Source organism: Hoplias malabaricus, chromosome 2 (genome assembly GCF_029633855.1).
Source record: "Hoplias malabaricus isolate fHopMal1 chromosome 2, fHopMal1.hap1, whole genome shotgun sequence".
NCBI classification, from domain to species: Eukaryota; Metazoa; Chordata; class Actinopteri; order Characiformes; family Erythrinidae; genus Hoplias; species Hoplias malabaricus.
In genome coordinates this window covers 12984697-13008904 of record NC_089801.1, presented here as the reverse complement: position 1 = coordinate 13008904, position 24208 = coordinate 12984697, and the positions used below count along the sequence as shown (strand labels likewise).

General features: G+C 36.4%; 2 protein-coding genes and 1 long non-coding RNA gene across 4 annotated transcripts; 1 reads left to right on the top strand and 2 right to left on the bottom strand.

Moving 5' to 3' along the window:
* Window positions 1–524: 524 nt before the first annotated feature.
* Window positions 525–5461, top strand: aptx (aprataxin). Of its 2 annotated transcripts, XM_066658685.1 has the most exons (8): window positions 525–941; window positions 1221–1267; window positions 1390–1443; window positions 2032–2271; window positions 2462–2521; window positions 3037–3263; window positions 4005–4108; window positions 5088–5461. In XM_066658685.1, exons 1-8 carry the CDS (start codon window positions 812–814, stop codon window positions 5261–5263), a joined length of 1038 nt encoding a protein of 345 aa, XP_066514782.1. In that variant the 5' UTR covers window positions 525–811; the 3' UTR covers window positions 5264–5461. The 2 variants fall into 2 exon arrangements, with proteins under 2 accessions (XP_066514782.1, XP_066514783.1); XM_066658686.1 differs by lacking the exon at window positions 1390–1443.
* A 501-nt stretch (window positions 5462–5962) lies between these two features.
* On the bottom strand, window positions 5963–17529 carry slc44a1a (solute carrier family 44 member 1a). The gene is made up of 16 exons (XM_066658684.1): window positions 17052–17529; window positions 16006–16092; window positions 15252–15394; window positions 13132–13268; window positions 12755–12848; window positions 12202–12371; window positions 11867–11956; window positions 10064–10203; window positions 9441–9627; window positions 9106–9274; window positions 8687–8843; window positions 8122–8205; window positions 7821–7958; window positions 7302–7538; window positions 6938–7018; window positions 5963–6569 (listed from the first exon to the last, which is right to left on the bottom strand). Exons 1-16 carry the CDS (start codon window positions 17073–17075, stop codon window positions 6546–6548), a joined length of 1962 nt encoding a protein of 653 aa, XP_066514781.1. The 5' UTR covers window positions 17076–17529; the 3' UTR covers window positions 5963–6545.
* Window positions 17530–20465: 2936 nt separating this feature from the next.
* Window positions 20466–21457, bottom strand: LOC136674855 (uncharacterized). Its single transcript, XR_010796104.1, has 3 exons — window positions 21334–21457; window positions 21084–21197; window positions 20466–20948 (listed from the first exon to the last, which is right to left on the bottom strand). It is a non-coding gene; the product is annotated as an uncharacterized lncRNA (long non-coding RNA).
* Between the last annotated feature and the right edge of the window lie 2751 nt (window positions 21458–24208).

Here is a 24208-nt window from a genome sequence, read left to right as displayed (position 1 = left end):
TCAATTCAAGCTGGAGTTGTAGACCATGATTTAATTTCTTCTCTTTAGTTCGTATTTTAGGTGTCTTCAAAACTTGCTTTCATTTGGTCACAGAACACTGAATTCCGAGGGTAAACACAAAGATGGTCTCTGCCACTGTGTGGATCTATATCATGCTTTAATGTCATAAAGGTTACCCACCAAAACGTTGGGGAAAACCTTTCGCACCAAAAAATAAAAACAAAGCAATACATAAATAAATAAATCATATTAATTGATGGTTGCTCCTTTTAATATATAATGCATCTTGAAAATGTTTAAATATTTCAGCATTTATTTAGACGTTTTACAGACTGTATAGTAAGTTGTTGGAGATTTTATTATTTTTTATTTATAATTAGGTTATTTATTTATTTTTCAATTTAAACTGAGTGTAGCTACGCCAAATAAAAACTAATAGTTTAAAATAAATATTTAATTACTTCCCCACACCCATAGTTTTAGGTTGAACTTTTATTTTGAAATATGTGATACGTACGTCTGCCCTGTGCTGGTACTGGTCATTGTTGTCTTTGGTGAAGTTTAACAGGTTAGTTTTTATTCCTTTAAGGCTGACATTTTGTTGTATAAACGCTGTTTTGAATTTAATATGTCTTCGGACTAGCTGAGTTTTTTTTTTCAGATATATAGTGAAGAGCAAGAGAGAAGATTTAGTCCTGCAGTTGAGCTTAAGTAGCTAAGGTAACTGAACTCGCGATAGTTTTATTTCAGTACTGCAGCCTTGGTACGCTAGATATCCTACCTTGCCCTGTAAGGTTTATTTGTAGGCAAAATGCCACTGTGTAGGCTCGTTAGTGAAGAAGGCAGACACAAACCCATCCCCCTCCCGCATCAACAAACTTTGACTTTGGGTCGAGGACCCGAAACTAAGATTAAAGATCAGAAATGCTCCAGAAATCAAGGTAATATCACACTGCACCAACCCAGGACTGTTTACAATTGTTGTGAACTGCACGAACTGCTAACCTTTCATCTTTAAATGTCTTTACAAATTTAGCCCAAATTTGGATGGATGCAGTCAAGTAAGTTACAGCAGTGTGTCATCTAGGGTAACGCTTTCCCAGAAGTGATGATGGTTTTACTAAGGTGAAGAAGGGAATGCGTTCCCATTCAGAAGAATTATTGAATGAACAGGTGTCCACAAACTTTTGTTATTCATGTTTTATTCTGCCTTTACACAGTTGAACTGAAAGCTGACTGCAACCGAGGATTTATCAGTGTGAAGCAGGTGAGTAACTTATAGGTGTTGACATTTACATTTTGAAAAGGGCAAAATAGTATTAAATAATTTATACCAAATGAACAGCTTTATAAATTATTAATATTGAAAGCTTTATGTTGTTTTTACAGTTAGGTAGCAACCCTACAAATGTGGACAGTGCAGTTGTGGGCAAAGGCAATCAGGTAAATTGATGCATAACAGGTAAATTGGTGTCCAAAGAGAACCTGTAGATTGGTTTTTAAAATACAATTACACCTTATTCCATTCTGTGTCTTATGGTTGTGCTCTATATTAACTTCCAATCATAATTGCTGTGTAATATTGTAAGAACCTAAAGGTTCTTTATGGCCAAATCATTAAATTCAACACAAGTAACATCAATAAAACCAACAACGATAGACTATCAGTTGTTGGTCTAATAGTAGTAGTAATTGTTTAGTAGTTTTGAATAGATTCTTTGTGCAGTTGTTTGTTGGTTGGAGCTGACTTTTATGTAAATAAAGACATAATGTATTTACATTGGCAAATTGAATGTACATAAATATGATATTACTTGCACAGTAGTTCTGATTAATCAGTTGCCCTAAACTCACAGGTCATTTTGTTGTCATACAAGTTTCATAAATATCTATGACTGTTTTTATGCAATTTTGCTAAAGTCTTTTATTAAAATGCACAGAAATATCCCATATGCCTTCCAGTAATTGGTGTTGTACAGGTTACTGGTCGTAACAGCCTACTTACATAATTTCACTCACCTCTATAACCAGGTGCCTTTAAAACCAGGCCAGAAGCTCTACATGGTCAACCAGCTTTATCCATACTTTGTGGAGTTCACTGAAGATATATCACTAATTTCTTCTGAAGAGAGAAACAAGCCAATGAAAAGACAACACCAGAAAGATTCTCAAGAACAAGAGAGTCCAGCATCAAAATTATCAACATCATGTTGCACACAACAAACATCCAATGGTGCATTAGTTTTAGGAAAAGCAACAGCACACAAAGCAGTAAGTCTTGCAAATTTAAAGGACACAGTACATTAAATATCCTAAACTTGTATTGTTTGTAGGAAGTTTTTATAAGCTTCTGTTATACAGAAGGTTTTTGAAAAAGCAATCTTAAGCTTTTGAAGTCCTGCTTTTTTCCACTCTTTTATACATTACTAGAACATTTAACTGAAATTTCTGTTTTTCACAGGAACCTGCAGGGCATTGGAGTCAAGGTTTGAAAGTCTCAATGCAGGACCCAAAGATGCAGGTATTGTTTAGCATACTTTTAAATTTGTTGATCACCCTTGTTCCAGGTAGCCTCCGGACCCACAGCCACCCTGAAATGGATAAGCGCTTACAGACCATGACTGACTGACTGACATTTGTTAAGTCAGTTAAATAGCAAACAATATTTTTGAGAGTGATATTTTAGTATTTTAACATGAATTATATAAAATACAACTCCCCTGAGATGGAAAAAAATGTCCTGTATTCTCCAAACAGCCAGATATCTACAGAGCAAATGCCTCACATGCCCCTTATTTGCCATCAAGTTGCTCCTTCAAATGAATTGACTGTTCATGCTGTTGGACATTATCATACAAATAAGTTCCTAACACAGACTGCAAAGTTAATTTTTTTATGGCCTTTGAGTACCAGGTTTGAGAGAGAGAGAATATAATTACAATTATATTAATTGGATGTGTGGTTATTAATGCTATGAACAATGAGGTAAACTTTTGATCTATTGCATTTTTTGTTGGAATCTCTGTGTGTCTATAGGTGTATAGCGATGAGAAAGTGGTGGTGATTAAGGACAAATACCCAAAGGCACAATATCATTGGCTGGTTCTGCCTTGGGTGTCAATTTCCAGTCTGAAAGCTCTGAGATCAGAGCACTGCGAGTTACTAAAACACATGCAGAAAGTGGGAGATAGGATGATACAGCAATGCCCCGATGCCCAGAAACTTCACTTTCGCCTGGGTTACCATGCCATACCCAGTATGAGGTCAGTGATGATCCTATAACTTTTGTGATATTTCCTCTTCTAATGTTGTATGGGGTAATGGGCTAAGCCTAAAAAGTGATCATTTTTAACCAAGGAAATATATATTAAGGCCAAAAGCTACAAGGGGCCATGCTTTACATTGAAGTTACCACAGTTCAGGGGTGTTGTCAGACCAGCAGTGTAGATTAAAGTTTCACAATCAGATGATTTCTGCTTATTCTCATGGTCTAGTTTTTATCACCTCTGCATGCTCATATGAGGTAAATATTATAGAACAGTTGTTCCAAAACTGTGGTAGGTGTACCACTGCTGGTACGTGAAGCAACAAAGGTGGTACACCAGAGCACTTTAAGAAATTTACTATAATTAAGGAGTTAATTAATAACTGATTATCTAAAGTTTTCATGAGTAAATTACATGTTTCACTGGGTTTTATTACAATTTGTGTTTAAGAAAAAGTAAGACTCAAAGGTGGTACTTGTAGATTTTGGTTTGATAATAGGTGGTACTTAGTCTAAAAAGTTTGAGAACCACTGTTATAGAGTAATAACTTGGACCAGTTTGAAGAATGATATCTCTAAATATGTTCAACACAAGGAAGGATTTGGGAATGTCAAATAGCCTACTCATATTTTGAGTATTTAACAGCAATTTTGAACTTGGCTCACTGCTTTTATATAATTTTGATAAATTTTTGATTGTAATGCGTTCTTTCTGACTTATGTTTTTTCTTAATTTCAGTCATATTCACTTGCATGTGATCAGCCAAGACTTTGATTCTCCTGCTCTAAAGAACAAAAAACACTGGAACTCATTTACCACTGACTACTTCATTGACTCTCAGGGTAAGTAGAAGTTCCATAATGTGGATTTAAATGAGTAACTTATATTAAAAAGAATATATAGCATTAAATAAGTATATATTACAATTCGTTTCAAAATTAAAAATTTGTTCACTTGTACAATTGGTTTAATTATTCATTATTGTCTATTAAAATTTAAACTAGATCACACCAAGTCAATTTGCTTTCACTTTGTATTTAAATGACTATATGTTGTGATAATTTTTTATAATCATGCAAAACTTTGTGTTCAGCATTATTGGGCTAGCTCTCCAGTTGGTTCCCATTTTCTGGCTTTGCACCAGTCCATCTGGAGATTATATGCACCAAGTTGCTTGGTGTTCACTTAGCGAAGAACCTCATATAAATTCCGTAATCCAGTTCCACAGTCAAAAAAACCCAGCAGTGACTCTATGTCCTGCAGAAGCTAAGTGGAGCATCTCTTCTACCCACTATCCTCACGATGTCCAACAAAAACGGCATCGCTTCTTGGTTTGGAAATTGCACTGCCCAGCAAATTGTGAAGATGGCCGAGTGGAACATCAGGGTCTCGCTTCCCTCCATCACGGACATTTAATACACACACTGCATCTGCAAAGCCACAAACCTTGTAGTTGACTCTATACTGTGTGCATACCCACTCTTCACTCTCCTGCTTTCTAGAAAAGGGTACAATGGCATCCGGGCCCTTTCTGCAAAGTTGTGCAATGGTAACTTTCTGAATGCTATCAGATATTTGAACTCCCAGGGTCTGGAGGACCTTTGTTTCATTTCACTCTCTCAATGATTCAGAAAAAATATTAACACGGTTCTGCTAGCCATGATACACTATAATTGCCAAAAGTATTCATTCACCTATTCAAATCATTGAATTCAGGTGTTCTAGTCACTTCCATGACCACAATTGTATAGAGCATATTGTGTATCGTGACAGGCATCCAAACCTTTATTTGCTAACTTTACTCTTTTATTCCCTCTCTAGATGTCATTGCCATGTTGGAACAAGATGGGCGAGTGAGTGTGAAAGAAGGAACAGCTGAGTTACTGAAGCAGCCTTTGCGCTGCCACATTTGCTGCAAAGAACAAGCTACCATCCCAAAGTTAAAGGAACATTTGAAAAGTCATCTTTCCTCTTGTCTGAAGGGAGAGACTGTATAAACATGTATTAGCCAGCCAATTTGGGAGTACAAAGAAATGTATTCCCTTTTATAAAGAACAGGAAAATGGCAAGACATGTTTATAGTTTGTATGAGATGGTGCATAGTTTATGCAGAGGTCAGCATCTGTTTGAGATTGACAGTGACAGTTGTCCAGTTTGTACATAGTTGGAGTCAAATTAAGTGTTTATTAAAAACGTATGTTTTGACAATTGTGAAAACATGAATAACCAGTGTACAAATAATGTATTAACCAAAATAATAAGAAAACACATTATCTAGAGAAATATTTTTATACACATTTTATTCCTATACCTTTTCAATTTTTTGGCTTTAAAACTGTAATGTAAAACAATGACTGTAAATTTCTATTAGGCACTAATGCCTTAGGCCCCCGTAGGTTTCAATTTACAAACAAAAACTTTACCAGTATTAATCTCTGCTAGACGAAGATTAACAACCAACTATTTGAATCAAGGGGCGGCACAGTGGTGTCACACAGCTCTAGGGGCCTGGAGGTTGTGGGTTTGAGTCCCGCTCCGGGTGACTGTCTGTGAGGACACCCTGGTTAAACTTAACAAAATGTGAGAATAAATACAAATCCTCCATGGATATAATTTACATTTGAATTTCTTTTTGTAATTTGAGAGAATTGAAATATTTCAGTTAATTCTCTGTAGAGAATTATTATTCTTATTAAGAAAATCACCAAAACATGCAGTTGAATCAGGGGCATCCAATTTTCTTTCCCTAAATCACTTAACAGAACTTAGTTTGGTTGTCTTAAATGCAGAGTTTGAAGCTAAAACCCTTTTTGAGGTATGTAACAAAAACCTATGTGCATATGTCTGTGGACTACTGCATTACCCTGTTAGCATGAGTCTTTGTATATATTTTTTTTTCTGTAACATGAGGCAGAGGCCATATTGGCATATAAAAAACATTACTATTGCTTACCTCAATCATAAGTATAAGCTGCCATTGATAAAAGGAGTGAATCATAAATGGTCATATATAGGTTAAAAAAAAAAAACCTAAAACTAAAACTCTGAATTACAAAAATGACTTACATTTCCAAAAATATACAAAATATTACCACTAAAACCAGTCAAATATCCATTTATACAAAAAGGCTATCAAGAAAGTATGCATAGATATCTCAAGTACTCAGTTACACACACGGTGTAAATAAGCTCATAGAGAGATAAAGTCCCTGGAGTGAAGATCTGGTAGTGTTCACTAGCACCTATTGGAGGCATAATGGTGTCAGAGGTCAATCCACATCATGCCAGCGTCCCAGCAGGGTTCTAAAAGAAAAAATACAGATACCATTTCTTACCATCAATTTCCAACATCTTTTTACAGTTACATTATAAAAAAAAGTTATTCTACAGAATATTCCATTACACTGCATTGGTACACTTCTATGCTAATTAAAGGGTGTCAAACAATATTGTGGACCATAATTGGCCATATAGAATATATCGAATGACATGCACCACTACTTTTAAAAAGTGGGTGCAATTTTGCTAAACTTTGTCTAGAACAATGTATTTGCAAATATCCATCATAATATAGTGGCCAATAGTAAATAACCTTGAATCTCTTTGATTTGTGTAAACGCATGGTAAATAACAGCATAAAATGGCAAATAATTCTCTCCACAAATACTTACCATGGGTCTCATTTCCCTGCTGTTTCCACCTGTTGCTCTCTTCTCCTCAGCCATGGCCTTCTTGCTGTTTTCCACAAACTCCTTTATAGCACAGGGTCAAAACAGAGCATTTTAACACACTATCAATTAAATATTTGTAGTTAGAATTGCTACTGTGTGCGTTATATAAAAATAGATCCTGAACAAGGCTACAGTACTGAATGTAGACAAGTTTAAATTCAGTTTATTTTCTCCTCCTGTTTAGCTGTGGTGATTGTATTTCTGTGTTACTAAAATATATACTTAACTAGCAGCTTGAAAGTGGCACTAGTAAATGTTGTGAGTTTAGAAGGTAAAATGTATTGTGAAGCAAATGGTCAATTACCATCAGGGCCTTGTCCATGTAGTACTCGCTACCTGGGCTGCCATCATTGTACTTGGTGTCAATGGCGAAGCAGAGGAACAGCACATCCACCACCATCTCAAAGATGGAGAGGAAGCAGTGGGCCACCAGGAAGGCAAACAGACACACAATAATGAGTGGTAGAACCCACACAGTGTACTCTCGCTGGTAGTTCAACGCCAAAACGCCTGCAAACGCTGTGCAGGACACAATCAGGACCTGTAAACCCAAACCATGACAAATTAAACATGGATTTGCAAATTGATTAGCAGCTCTCATCTCAGTCATTTATACAAAGATTATTTGTTTCATGCAAAACAGTCAAAAATACAAGACTTCTTCCGGTGGGAGATCCCACCAAAAGAGTACTTTACTATTTTAGTTATGAATTCAGCTTTACAAAAAAGGTTTACTTCAACACGATGATAATGAATAGCAATTAGTGTTCTCCCAGCATTTTGAACTGTAAAATGATGTAAAGTTTGCACCAGGCCTTTTTACCTTTCCCAAAAACAGGACAAAGTCTCCCACAGAATTGATGGTAGCCACACGGAGAGCATTCTCAACAAGGATAATGAAAGCATCTCGAGCGGAAGTGCAGAAACTTGTGCTGTTAATAGCTGTGGCTACATATGCGTTCTGTAGAAAGGAAGAACGGTTTCACTTCCGTGTTAAATCTGCAGTTGTCTTCTCTCAGTAAACAGTAACATATGATAATGACACCTTTGGTCAGAAATGTTAACATACCCAAAGGCCTTATATTTTCAGCACTCTTAAGTAAATCTGAGCTGTACTTGCTTACTTGATTCAAATAGGTGAGGCATTTCTCCAGACACCACAAGCAGCAAACGCAGGCTTTCACCATACAGCGGGCACATGCATTCTCCTGAGGAAAACAACATTCACATAAACAGTTAAGATAATGGCATATATTCTTGTAGTGCAGATGTAAAATAAAACAGCAGTTTAAAAATGTAAAAGTTTTTACTTGACGAAGTATTCCTGGGCTAAATTTACAGTATCAGTCTAACTGCCAAGCCATTTTAGGTTGTCATTGAGGTGCATTTTTTTCAATGTTTTTGTGGGAACTAATCACAAAAATATATATTACTTAAAAACCAAATCAAATGGCATGCAGCATGGTGATATAATGGCCACAGTCTGTGACTTGTGTCAAGTCACAGACTTTCAATCATGCAACTTTTAAGCTTAAGCTTTAATGGAGTAACCTGAGAAACCTACTGAGTTAAAAGGAGCCATATGACATTTTTCCAATTATTCTTTTTCATGTTATACATATATTTGCAAAAAAGAAAAGAAAAGAAAAGAAAAACATAGTAATGGATGTGTTTCTGTATTGGACTCACGCTGCCTTTGAGCTGGTTGTGGATATAGGTGAGAATGAGGCGGGGAATCTCCACCAGTGTGATAATAAAGGCTCCTTTGGCCACCGTGCCAAGGTGATAACGCATCAGACATATCACTGATGACAAGATGGGTGTCAGAGGCAGCTGAGATTTATCTCTGCCATGAATAACAAAGAAATGTAGACCCATGTTAGCTATGATTAACCTAGTAGGGTTGCAGTTTATGTACTAGCTGTTTATTGATAACGTCATAATAAATATGCATCCTAGACAGAACAAGATGTGTCTCTGTGTAAAAGTTATGACACATTTCATATTTACTTTTACTAAGTGCTTAAATTGCCCTCCATCTCTGACTCTAGTTTCAAGTCAGAAAACCTGAAGATGTCAAGAATGAAATGGTCTTTTTGATTTCTGACCTGGTGAAATAATATGTGACGACTGCCCCTGCTACAGTCATCTGCTGGCAAGCCAGGATGAACTCACTGATCCAGATAAGTCCCACAGCATGATACCACACCATGTACTGCATTGGTCCTGCCATCTGAAACTCCACCAATCCAGTCTGGTTGTTCTTCACTGGGCTTCCTGTTGACAAACAATGACAGTGGCAAATTAACTTTATACACTATTCAAAATTCAAAGTAATGTGGCACTGCTATATCCACACTTAATACAAACTACCTATAGTTAAACCAAAAGATACTTGGTTTGTTATGTTCCTCTATACTATGACAAATGTATGTACACTGACCTGAGGTTCCAAGTAAGAGAAGCACAGTAATCCAGTAAATCCAGAAGAGCATAAGGGTCAGGAATGTCCAGAAGGGCTGAAGCACCAGCAGGGGCAGGTGTCCAAACACTTTACTGGCCACCCGGAACAGGGCAATGGTCAGAGCCACCCGCTTTCTCATGAAGAACATCAGCAACAGTAGGACCACCTGAAAGAGATCAGGGTTAGATTTTTAAACAATAATAGTGTTAGCATATTTCTGTTGTTTAATGACAAAAGCAAGGCATTAAAGAAATGCAAAAAATTTTTTTTCAGTTTTATCATTATAAACTGTAAAAAGACTGGTCATTTAGAACATTAAATGGCATACATTATGGTCTCTGGATCTTATCACAACCACTGTAAAGAAGAATAAGCTTTATTTTTTTATTTTTTTTAAAGGAATCAATTCATACAACAACAAACATAAAAACACATAAATGGCTTCTTTACATCTCAAAAATCAAATTATGAAGAGACCAAATTATTTTTGAGATTCCTCTAATTCTACACGTCTCGTGTCTTTCACAATGTTTACCTGACAACTGTAAAGAAAAAAAAATGCTTCATTATGCATTAACATTATCACACATGAAGGAAAGTACCGTAAAGATTGTAGCTGCTACAGCATAGACGAGCAGAGCTTTCTCATTGTCTTTAGCCACCTGCAGTTCTGGAGCAGGCAGAGTGGCGTTGGCAGAAACTCTGTGATCCACATACAGCCACCAGAGGATTCCAGTACCACCTGAGAGAAACAACACCAATAGATTTTGGGGGTGGATTATCTTGTGATGTAATCATCAAATGAACATAATCAATAATTGGAAATATATAAGGCAAGTGTATATGGGGTAAGAAAAAAAAAATCCCATATCTCTCAATTGGCAGTATATTTATGCACTTGTTATCCAAGTTACATCCAAATGTTTGTAGACATCTACTCATCCAAAACCTTATATGAAAACAAGCGTTTTAATAGGTTGTGTGACTGCCTTTGCTGCATTAGATGCCTCTATACCAGTGATTCTCAAACTTTTTAGACCAAGTACCACCTATGAATCATATGAAAGTCTTGCTTGAATATTTGTAATTTGCATTATAGAGCGCATACAAATAATTAGGCCTAAACTGTATGTTTTAAATGCAATTATACATTTATGAGAACATATACAATTTTAGGGAAATAAGCATTTTGAAAGAAATAAAAACATGAGTAGAGATCAAATTAATATGTACTTTAATAGACTATAGGTGAAAACAGTGCGGTGCTTGGAGCAGGTGCTCACAGCGGCTCTCAGCACTCAGCACTTGTATCAGTAGGTAAAGGAGGTGCGGCGCTGTTAGTGTTTTAGGACTCTAATGAATCTAAGTTCGAACACGTCATTTTCTTTCAGTTAAGTGTTCTCTAGATTTAGTCTGTCTGGGCTTAGGAGTATTTCGCTGGGATGGTTTGTTTTTCCTTGCCGTTTTTGCAAAAGTCCAAATTACCCATGTCTGTTTCTAGCCTTTGCTTACATTCAGTAAGAAACTAAAACTGGGCTTTCTTTGGATTTTGCAAAATACTGGGAGACTGCATTCTCTACCTGGAGAAGAAAAACAAAAATAAATAAATATTTTAAAAACAGTTTAGAAAAGGCGGGGGAATGCTGCTCAGCCCTTTACAGACGTACTGAACTAGTTTATTCATACTTTTTTTTTTTTTTAATGCACAGATTTGATCAAAGCTGAATTATGAAAATGTTCAGTTTCAGATTTTCAGTTACTAATTCTTTAGTTAAGTAGCAATTTCTTTAAGGTAATTTGGCATACTACTGCTTGCTGCTTCACATACCACCAGTGGTGTGTGTACTACAGTTTGGAAACCACTGCTCTACACGTTTATGAAGACTACACTACAAGCTGGGTATATGTGAAATTGATGGCATTCATCCCTAGAAGCATAAATGAGATTAGCTACTGTTGTTGAATGGTCCTCCCATCTTTGTAACCCAGAGTTACACTGTTGCATAGCTGACAACTGGCATTGAGCATGTAACTGTTGCAGACCATGCCATTCATTTGGCAATGCTTTTCTACTATGAACTTTTCATTTTATTATTATTTTTTTTAATGGAACCATTTCTTTATACATATTAAAATTCTAAAATCATACTTGAATACATTACTTGAATATTGTCCCTCTCCAATTAGAAATAAGCATCTCCATTATTGTCTATTTAGTTTATTACATCATGTGGACACATCAGCTGTCCTTACATACATAGAAATTCTCCAAAATTGTTTGAAATAAAATAATTTTTACATTAACTTCCGTTGAAAATGAAGAAGTTTTTTTCTCCTGTAAAGTTATGATTTTAGGAGATACAAGGTTTAATTGGAGACCAACAATATGTATTTTTAAAACATACCTAGAGAGCCGAGCACCACAATAGCTGTGATGAGCCACACAAGAAGAGCTGAGATGAAGCGGATCACTCCCATCAGGATTACAGACAGAACTGCAGTGGATACAACAGAGGGACACATTAGTGAGTGGTAAACAGACAGGATATGTTTAGCTTACCTTCCACTTTATATATTGTGGGAAGTGATTATGCTTATATTGTATAGTTGTACCTAAGGTTCCATGTTCCCAGGGCCCCCTTCATGTTGAGAGAGTGGCTATGTCATGTTGGTTATTTTTCTACTTCAGCCATAGAGCACTACAGATATGTTTGGTTAAATGGAGAAGTGGTTAGCATACCCAGTGATAGCAGACACAGCCCCATAATAATCTCCTTCGAGGTCATGACTCCAGTGATGACTCTGTGTAGGACACTGTTGTCACTGACAAAAGTGATGAGTGCCTCAGCAAACTTTGCATAGCAGGAAATATCCACTGGAGTGCAGCGGTGGAACACTGGTAAAGATTTACTACACCAGGAAAGAACACATTATTAATACTAATGCATTACATCAGGAAAATACTCTCACATTTAAAAGGCTGTAATCAGTTTTTTCCATAATTGAAAAGTGATTTGGTAGTGGATTCATGTAATAATTATACTAGAATAATCATAATATTTTTAAAGAAAAATTTGTCACTGTATTATACCCACTGTAAACATGACTGCCCCAGTGTGGGTTCATTGGGGAGTTGCCCTTTATAGAAAAATGCTCAATGGAGGAGGAAGAAATTTTTATATATATATATATATATATATATATATATATAAATAATGAATGACTGACAAATTACTAATTATTGTTAGAGTTATGTTTAATCTGTGATTCAGTTACATAGGTATGCATTTTACCTTGGAGGAACTGGAAGTTTTGGGCATTTGTTTGCAATATCCACGTCAACCACATATTTGTCAGGATTCAGCTCATATGAACATAACTTGGACCCTTGAAAAACAAACAAACAAAGCCCATTATTTAATATATATTATTGTATGTAGTATTCTGCAGCAAAGGATAAAAACCCAATCAGGCTTATAAAGTTTGGTTACCATCAAACTACAGGCATAAATATATAACTGACTAGTACCTCGAACAGGGGATGAGATTAATTAAGTGCTTGTTTTAATTTAAAGGTGCATTGAAATGATTTCAAGATTAAAATGACAGTACCTATTTCCTCAGTATTGGAAACACTGAAAGAAATTCACAGAAATAATCCAGTGCTAACCGTTGGTGTTTGCAAAATGTCTGAGGTCTTCATAAGTTTGGAGCTCTTTGTCTGGGCATTTGGAGACACAGAGGGCAACAGACTTGATCTTCCTTTTCACTATATCGATGTTGCAGGGTTCCAGGAAAAAAACGTACCTGCAGAACAAATAATGAGTTAAAGGAGCCATCTGTCATTTTTCCAATTATTCTTTTTCACGTTATACATGATCATTTGCTAATGACTTGGATGTATCAGAGATTCTGTAATATGTCAATTTAAAATGTTGCCACACATATGTGTGGGGGAATTGATCTATGAGAGATATTCTGGTTCATTCTGGGACTACAAAGCAATTTCATTCCATAACTGCAAACCTTTCTATGCACTTATTGTGTTTGTTGCATGTTGTGAGTCCAGCGCTGTGATTAGAGATACTCAGGCAAGGACATGCTACAGTTCTAAAGTGTCTGCACTAATGATGTAGCACAGAATCAGAAAAAAAAATTATTTTAAATCACGTTTTCAGACTTACGGAGCCCACAAAAAAAAAAAAAATAAATAAAACTGAGTGGAATTATTTCACAGTTTGTGGGGTTCAGTGCCTGTATTAATGAGCTATTGCACAAAACATGAAGTTATTTTTTACATATGTTCTCTTTAAATGTAATGGACACGTGCTCACAGTGGCTCTCAAGACTTTTATCAGTAGGTAAAGAAGGTATGACGTTGTTAAACAGTGTTTAACAGGACTCTAATGACGCGAAGATCGGCCACATCGTTTTCGTTTAGTTATGTGTATTCTCTATATATGCCTCTAGAATTAGTCTTTCTGGGCTTAAGAGTATTTCACTGGGTTGGTCTGTTTGTTTTTCCTCATTTCTACTTTGCCCTTTTCTGCAATAAAGTCCAAACTGCTCACATCTGTCTCTAGCCTTTGCTTACATTCAGTAAAAAGCTGAAACTGGCCTTCCCTCACTGGAAATAAGAAGCTAAGGGATGCTGCTCAGCCCTACCGTTTATTCATAAACCATGTTGTGGTTTTTTGTTTTGTTTTACACAGATTTTATTAACGTTTAATTATGAAAACCGTGAAACATTATGTAGTTTAAACATGAACATTTTTCAGTTATTATTGAATTCTTTAGTTAAGTAGTCATTTTTTGTGGTCATCTGTCGTACCACCACTTGCTGCTTCATGTACCACAGTTTGAGAACCACTATCCTAATTGTAAAAAGTAAATTAAGTTTAAAAACAAGAGTATGCTAGCTACTATTCTGGGTGTTTTATCCTAGATGAAACATAATACTTTGGCTGTTGCTGACTGAATTTCTCCATTAGGTAATCCATTAACCTAGTGAGGACCATCAGATTAAATCAATTATCCTGTCAAACTGGACACCTGTCCAAACCAATGATCCATGCACATGCTTTAAGACAGCAGTGTGTAATAAAGTAGCAACGGCAAAGGACCAGATTAATCATATTGTGTGCAAATGATGTTACACTGCCGTTGAAAACCGGATAATAGTAGGATATTTATAAACTGTCATCATTCTATTGACCACAGGTCGCTGAGTGACAAGTATGAGTGTAACAGGGTAGTTGTGGTGGAAGGTTTTTTGACTTCTAGCAACAGATGGCTGTAATATCAAAGGAATTGGACTCTCGATCTCTCAGTGATAAGCAGGTAGTTGTCTAGTGTGTGACATTCATTGATTATTCAATAACCCTACAGCTCTCTGTGGTTCAACTGCTCTGGAAGCTGAAGTACACTTCATACAGCTGGAGGTGCCTGAGGCTTGGGTTGGGTACCACCTCAATTCAGCATTTTCCAAGCTTTAGCCAACTTATATCACTTTTTAAAATAAATTTCTGGCCTTTCAAGAAGGCAAATAAACTGTAGTGATGAATGCATTCAAGACTGATTAAGACAGAAGTGCACAAAGTAGGAATCTGTTTTACATTTAAAGCAAAAAACAGACAAAAAAATTAAAAATCCAATATAAACATCCTAGGCCAAAATGAGTGCCCCAGAACTGGGTAAGAGAATGGAAAACAGGAAAGGAAACAAGAAAGAAAGATAAAACCAAGGAAAGAATGAGACAATGAGAGTTAAATCAGTATTTGTTTTACTCACTTGTTTATGGTTTGGTCTTTACCACTGAGTTCGATCCCTGGGATTTGTGTGTTCTTCTGACCACAGATGTTGCCATAGCTGTCATAGCCTGATATGAGTCTGGAGGCTGCACCAGTTGATATTGCAAAGCCACAAATGAAGAGCTACCAGAGACAATGTAGAAGTACACAGTCTGTAACTGTCCCCATATGCTGTAAACATGCCTAGTAACAGTATCATTACAGGCTGTGAGTAAGCATGTTTACAACCAATATCAGCATAGTCAAACTATGCTATACATTATAGAAATGGTACCCTGACATTCACCAAAAATCAATGTCAGTGACCATACCTTTCCTGCCATTCTGAGTGAACCTGAATAAAACAAAGAGTTAAACAAACCTGGTGCATTAGGACTAAAATCTAAGCCCTGTTTTTACTGCCACCACTAGCTTTGCGATGTCAACATTATGATGTATGTAGTAAAAGACTTGAAAACAGCAATTTGCACTCTCACACTGCAAAAACACTTTTCACCTATGTTCTCAATATCGTAAACAAATGACTAAACTGTTGTTGGTATGGTGTAGTGAAGATCACCACCCTTTTTGTTCTACTCGCATTTCAAACAGGAACACCAAGCTATAATCAATGTGAGTCCTTGGGCAAGACTCCTAACATCTGTTATATTTTTAAAATAATCAGTTGCTCTAGATAAGTGCATATATACCATAGGCGGTTGAACACCCACAAAATTCCATATCCATCCACTCACCATTCCAATGTTGAAAAGGGCAAAAAGAATCAGCCATGGGATGTCTGTGTAACTGCGATCCTCCAGAGGTTTCCAGTCTTGCTTCTTCTACAAAGAGAAACAAAAGGCTTCAACAGTTTGTAAATGCTTTCAAATCAGAAACAATATCACAGCTGTTTACATCCAGCTTTATTAAATCACTGCAAGCCTTCTGCATAGGCATATTACCATTTAACAATGGGATGAAAGTCTAAATGTTTTTGGAAACTGGCTCATTCAATGTTCTTCTAACATGCCCCTTTGCATCACATTAAATTCAGTGATATTGCTGCACAGATAATGACATTCAGCCACATATACATACATACTAGGTCAGATACTTATGTTGGATGATTAGTTCTGGATAAAAAAAATAATAAAAATAAATACCACCAGAACTCCAATGGTTTTGGACGAAGCTCCATCACTACTGAGATGACAGTGACTGCGGTACAGCAGAGTGCTCTTGGGTAATTTTGTTGGAATTCTGGGGAGTGCTCAACGCTTGGCATTGGGCATTGTGACTTCTGCAATTTCAGACAGTCTCATTTCTTTTCATGCATTTCAAGTAAGATTATACAAGCTGCATATACACAGCTGTATATCTGTATAGCTGTAACAGCTGCACAGATAGTGCACGTTAAAATGATTGAACTCACTCGGTATAAATGTTGTCAGCGATTTTATCTCAATTATCTTATCTGCATTTAGCAATGTCACGCCCCCTGAAAACCACGTCGCGTTTGGAAGAAGATATATATTATTTTATTTTCAGCAGCAATTGTATTGTACAATGAATTGCTTTTGCTAGTGCTTTGTTAAGTTTGTTACTTTGTGATGGTTAATTAAAATGCTTTATCAAGGCAGGACTCGACATATTCTAAAATCTACAATATTTCAGAGTTTCTGAGGGAGGAGCCCAAACGTTGCCTTTGGAAAACGGTGGGAAAGCGTCTGTTTTTACCACATACTATTTTTAAAAGGTGTCCTGTATGAAAGGCATGAGTTCTATAAGCTTTAGTACTTACCTCTGAGCTACCACAGCATCCCATGGCAGGCAATACCCGATATTAAATAATAATACGAGATGAGAGGAAAGAGCACCTATAAACTAACAGAGGAGTTGCCTTGTCGCCTTCTTGTCTTTGAAGGCTGCTCCAAGTCTGAAACGCTAATCCTGGACAGTAAAAACACCCCCAGATAACCGCATGTGGAGAAGTATTGATTAAATAAAACACATTGGTCGCACGTCCAATCGGCGAGGCTTCGTTAAAAGGATTAACTTCAGTTCTTCGTCTCTGTGGCTCTGGGTAGGAATAACTTCCTCAATGGTGGCTGTATGTGAAGAAAGAACATGAGGAAGCTGTTCTTATGGCAGTGTTTTGCTGATCCTGGATCAGAGGCTTCTTATAGTCTCAATACAAACCTCTGAAGTCTCTTGGAGCCTAAGCTGACTCTGAGTCGATTTGGGTTCCGTATTTTATGATTCGCGGTAGATTTGACTTGCAAAGCGTGTGTTAACTGGTTGTTGTAGTATTCTTACGGTGGCCCAAGGAAAAAATCACCCAATAAGAGTCTTACTACATTTGCATTGCATGCTGAAATTAGTGTAATATTAGGATGGATCCTATGATGGAACAATAATAAATAAAAAAACATGCGTGCGGGTGACGTTAATGGACAATGTGTTTGTATAATTACAATATAAAATGTGATTATATTTTGCTTGTATTGGTAATAGATAGTAGACAGACATTACATTTCGCAAAGTACATCTAAAAAAAAAAGAAAGTAAAATATGTTCTTAAAAATATGACGTCACTGTTTATTTGCTGCTCAGGGCCACCGTATTTTAAAGATTCCTGCGTCACCTGCCGGAGTTGTTTGGAATAGATTTGTGGGGAAAATTAAAAGGGATTTTTAAATATTTAGTTCAAATAATGATGAATGCACAATGAGTGTTTTAAATATAAAAAAATACAAAAGTAAAATCATGGTTTAACATAATACAATAAACAATTTGGCAATTTGAATATTAAAGGAACACTATGGTATATTTGTATCTTTAAATTACAGCTTCAAAATCATTGTGATGCTTTCCTGACCTGTAATAGGGATGAATAGAGAATTGCTACTTTGGGCTCAGCACTCCAGGATATATGTAACCGCTCCCCTTGATTTCAGTACAGTATACTGTTAAATGATGATGAGCCCCAACAGCAAAAAAAAAAATAAATAAATAAATAAATAAAATCTTACAGAGTGTTCCTTTAAATATATTTTTGCTTTTGATAAAATGAATAGATACTGCTGAAAATAAGTTTGGAACAGGGCTGATGTGATCATATGAGACACATTATTCAGTTTCAACTGAATGTGATTTAAATAATAAATTATTATATTATATTATTAAAGCATCAGTGATTTTAAATGTAATCTAATTCCAATTTAAATGTTGTCTAATTCATTTTAAGCGCATGTTTATGGATTTTAAGATTATTTCATATACATTTAGACTCATTTACCTTGTATTTTTAAAGTGTAGTTATTTATGATTGCCAATAGATGGGGGTGGTACTCTGTTCTGTTGTAACGGAGTCTCCGCTTAATGCTGTTACATTTTGTTTGAGAACACAGTTTGCTAAAGCGAATTAAATGACCTCGGTCAATTTAATAACTATAATTGAAAGAGTAAGTTTAGCCATTTTAGGAACACTTGGGACGTTCATTTTACGTAGAAAAGGAGGGTGTTGGCTGACGGTTCATCACTGCTTCCCCAGTAAACAAGGAACGTCCCTGAACGTTCAAAATAGGTCTAAAAGTAGTCTGTCCGTCAAGGACATATTTTAAACGTCAATGGACGTCCAAAAGCCATCTTAATAAGTTAGTTAAGTGGTGACGAATCGATAACGTCAGTGGACGTCCAAAACGCGTTTTATACAAGTAATTTATTTAGGGACCAATTAATAACGTCAATGGACGTCCAAAATACGTCTAATAGTCGTCTTTTCAATGTCTGTGTTTGGACGTCTTTTCAACTTTCATTTTCAACCTTAAGAGAACGTTGATTAGGCCGCAGTCATCACGTTATTACAACGTTGAATCAACGGCTAATTGTTTACTGGGTCTGCTGTTGCTTTTCTTCGTTTTCTTGTTAAAGTTTTGTTTTATTTCACGTGAAAAAAGATTCCTTCCCTTTCTGGCAAACCCCCAAATCCTCAGTTCAATTCTAAACTCACAAATAAGAGAAAATAGCCCTTACTTAAAGTGAAATTCTATCAGATTTTTTTCAAAGTACTGGTATAATTTAGACTTTGGCAGTTGTGGTGACAGGAACCAGGAGTCACAAATTTTATTTGAAAATACACCCAAAATGACCAGTGAACATGCATTTGTTTCTACTGCACTTTCATTGTAATATTTTCTAATGTACATTTTTCCTAACACTCCATGCATGTTGTAGGCCTGTATTTACGTAGTCCATGTAGTAGCTTGAGGCATGTATTTATTCAAATATGCTCCATATTTTATTAAATTAGTAAGTTATATATATATTTGTTTTAATGATGGTGTCATGATAGTGATTGCCATTGTTCTTTTGTTCTCTCATGACAATACCAATTTTATGTTTAAGCACTGAACACATTCGCCTTTAAACTATATTTGATCACTAAAAAAGAACAGCATTAGACGAAAGAAGGGAGAAAAAAAATTTCAGCACCACGACATCATATACTCTTTGTTATTTAGAAATCATATTTGTGTTACAAAGATTATATTACACAACTCCATGAACCCTCATGTGAAAGATTGTGTGGGATGTCCTTTGCAAGTGATCCCACAATGGAAGATACCACAATTTTGGGGTTAGAGGGGGGACCTCCTTCACTCCTCACGTGCTGCTGGCAAAGCTTACATGATCTTCCAGACCTTTGGATCAAACCCTTTCCTGTTTATTTTTTCAGCTGGAGATTGCTTACTCACTGAGGTTTTCTACGGCCGTTCACAATGCTGTCTGCTCTCTGTCCTTCAAATACACACCTAAATATAGTTTAATGTCACACAGAATGAAATTCTCCACTCACCTTGAGGTCCTTTTATATATATTAAACACAGGAAAAGTCTTTCACTTAAAGGTGCATGCAGACACACAGATTTTTTTATATGTGAAGGCATGGAGTCCTGCTGAAATCTTTAAGATCCTGAAATGCCATGAAAATATAAGCTGATGACAGACACACCAAACACTGAAAAAAATAGTACTGTATTATTAGTTGTTAAGAATTTGTGAAATATAGATATATGAATATAGATATGAATGTAGATATATGAATGCACTGTATCATATTATTGCAACAGTTTTTTTTTTCTGAGCAAAACACAGAACATTAGCTAACATACTGTGAACTTTGTGTGCAGTGGCAGTGTATTCGTGTGGGACTCGATGTGTGATTGAGGCAAGTACATTCTTTTAGAGTACACTGGCCTTTTGCCACACTGCTAAAACCATGAAGGGCATTACCAGGAATTACAAGGAGTACAACACTAGAAACTTCAACATTTTAGCAGCTAACAGATTCAGTTTTTTTTTGGACTATCCTGTTTGGCACAAATAACAGATAGAAAATATTTAATATCACTACTTGCTCTCAGTGATGTTTTTACAGACCTCCACAGTTCAGTGAAACAACTCAAGAAATCCCAAACTCATTTAGTGACATTGAGGTCCAGGCTCTGGTGTGATCAGGCGATTGTTCTGAAAACCTACCAGCTTCTTTGTTTTATTCAACAGTGTTAGCATTTTTGTCTATTTCCTTTTCTTAGTAAGGGCTTATTGATAGCACCACATCTTTTATGATTCACCGTATAGAGTTGTCTTCTCACAGTGGAAGAATGGTCAGAATGACCAATGGATGTGTTAAAATCTGTGAACAGAGTGAATGCTTATATGATAGTGGTACATTTGTACATTTAATCTTTTTATTTTTTTACATTTTCATTTCTAAATTGAAACTGTTGAAAATCTTTTCCAACACACATAACTCTGATCAAGTACAAACCTGTGAGTGTCTGAGAGTGAACTGAGGAGGAGGCCATGGCCGGCCTTGGTGCCCTGTAAGCAGTTCTGACCAGTAGAGGTCTGGTAAGGGGGCAGTGGACAAAAACGGTCTGTTCTGAAAACACAAAGCATGGAAAAAAAACCAACATAAAAATCAATGAATTTCACAGATTACCGGCAAGAAGAAAACTCACATGGGTCCTGGGGACAGCCCCCACACCAAGTGTGAAATAAAACCAGGGTGTCCTTACCAGCTGTTGTCTCTCAAAGCCTCTCTGTGGTGGAGCAGCTGCAGGGTATTCAATGCAGACAGGAAGCAGAAAGAGAGAGAGGGAGAGCAGCCAGGCTACTGAAGCAAGCGAGGCTAGTGTTGACGGAAGCCGCTTATGGTGTTGAACTGAGAACAGTGTTATTTTTTTATTTATAGATACTGATGTTTGTGTTTTTGAGATTGACATTTTGAAATACATATATATGTACACATATAAAGATTACAATAATACCCCTCCAGAATATTACAACCAAACATATATACATAATCTCCAACCCACATACAGACATGTCTTTTGGGCTGTGCTGGAGGCCCATGCAGACACAGGGAAAGCACATCAAGCTAACGTTGGAACCAGTGAGGAACTTGAACCTACAACCCTGCAGTTGTGTGATAGTGATGCTACCTGTTGTGCCACTCTGCTGTCCACATGCAATCCACAAGGGTTCTTTAGTAAGGAAAATGGTTCTATAAAGAACCCTGAACACTCAAAGAACATTTTGCATGATTAAAGGGTTCTTTTCATTATAAAAGGGTTCTTCAGATTCATAGAGAATGTGTTATAAATGGTTCTATATAGCACCTTTATTTATTTTTTTTGGTACCATTCAGAACACTTTTTAAAAGGTGCTATACAGAACTATCTATGGCATACTGTCCAACAATCTGAAGAGCACTTTTATGATGAAAAAACCCTTTAATCAAGTAAATGGTTCTTCGGGTGTTTAGGGATTTTTATAAAAACCATTTTCTTTACCAATTAACCCTTGTAGAACCATTATTTTTAGCGTTTTCTTGATAAACTAGGAGCAGGATTTTAATATAAATCCAAGCACTACAGGTATATGGGCTGCTGGTTTAGAGCTAAACTGGTGCCTAATCTAACTCTGCAAGGGGTGAATTAAGACTGAGGATCAATAGATGAGTATGATAGAGTTATACTTATAATAGGCATAGACTGGGAACTTAACCTTGTAAACAACCATGGCAGAATTCACAGTTCTTAGGTCACACTTAGTATATATACATAACAGGAAATAGATTTTTTAATGTATTCAATTTAATTAAACATAATCAACTTAGTATACCGGTCCAATTGGCTCTTTACATTTAGACTAAATGGACATACATTGCTCATGTTAGAAATTTTAAAGTAACACTCTTGTCACACTGAAAAATGCTATATCTGTTGAAATACATGTCTACACTTCTCACTGTAAGCCTGCATTTGGCTTGAAAGTGAGATCCAAAAATGAGGAAAACTCCCATTTTGAGGATGGATTTTGAAGGTATGAGGAACTTCTGGAAAACTAAAAGTGCTTTGGGGCATATATATAAAGATCAGTTGCTTGAAACGTCTTTTTTCCTAACTCAAGCCGGCCCATAGAGATAACGTTAGTTATCTTGTCTGCATTTCCTATATATCATGAACATATGCTCTGTGGTTAGAAGACCTTCCCTCACACAGTTTTTTTTTTACTTTGAATGTCTTTCTCCATTTTGTTGGCCTCACTTTTCATAAACGAGCACTTTGTTGTTCTACAATTACAGTATAGTTAGTTATCCATCTATTGCTTTGCATACTTTATTAGCCCCCTTTCATTGTGTACTTTAATGGTCAGGACTCTGATAGGACCACCACAGAACATGTATTTTCAGATGTTATGTCATTCTCCCTGCTGCAGGGATGCTGATATGTTGGTAGCATGGTATTTTTTGTGTTCATTGACAGGAGAGGATTCGTCAAAGCAGTCTTGCTTGAGATTTTAAACACCCCATTGTCACTGGTGAACTGGGAAAAATCCACCAAACATAAATACTGAGTCAGCAGTGTCCTGTGACAACAGATGAGCTACTGTCACTGACTTTATATATACAATGGACGCTGAATGTAGAAACAAGGTGGGCATTTTAGTGTTATTTCTTCTTCTTCTTCTTCTTCTTCTTCTTCTTCTTATTATTATTATTATTATTATTATTATTATTTTGAAATGCTGAAAAGGGTACAAACATACAACTATGTCCGACGATACAAGTACAAAACAATCAGTAGCCTAGAGACATTTAAGAAATAATTGGCACAAACTACAAAATAAGAGATTATATTACAATAGTGTTTTGACTGATCGGTGTATGTGGATTCGTATTAGTGACGTCATGTTCCCTTTCACCCAGTTTATAGCAGAGGCGAGGTTACTATCGGTCATCTCCAGAGAGAACGAGAAAGATGAGAAGGAAGGAGGTCTTTCCTCTCTTTCCCTTTTGAAAACGGTTTTATTATCTTAGATTAAAACAAATAACATCTCTTCCTCTATTTTACCTCAGATAAAATATACCACAGTCGTCGTACCTTAAAGTAAACAAAGCGCGGCCATGGCGTGTCGAGGGTTCGTTGTTCCTTAAGAAAATGTACGTTTTAAAACAGCTCAAGATTTGTCAGCCGAAAGAGCCTTCGATACCGTCCAGATCCTATTTTCGATGCAGTTGCACGGAATAAAGCTTCTTTCAGGCGATATTTTAAGGGAAAGCAGAATAATACTGCTATTCATATGCTGCAGTATCAACGCTATTTTTAGCCAAACAAAACTCCCTCTCCCTCACCGAGGTTACTATCGGACAAACAGCACGCAGAAGACTGAATGGGGGAGCATTAAGCTGTTTTCCTCCACAGATCCACATTGTTTTGTCTACTGACCGTATAAAGTTAAATCTAGGCTAACAAGCCAGTTCAATTGCTTTATTCCAAGGTTAAGAGGCGACATCCATTTCGAATTGGCTTGAATTCGGTTCATTGTGGAACCGTTGAACAGGAATCCCACTGATTTTACAATAACTTATCTTATTTCAGTCGTTGG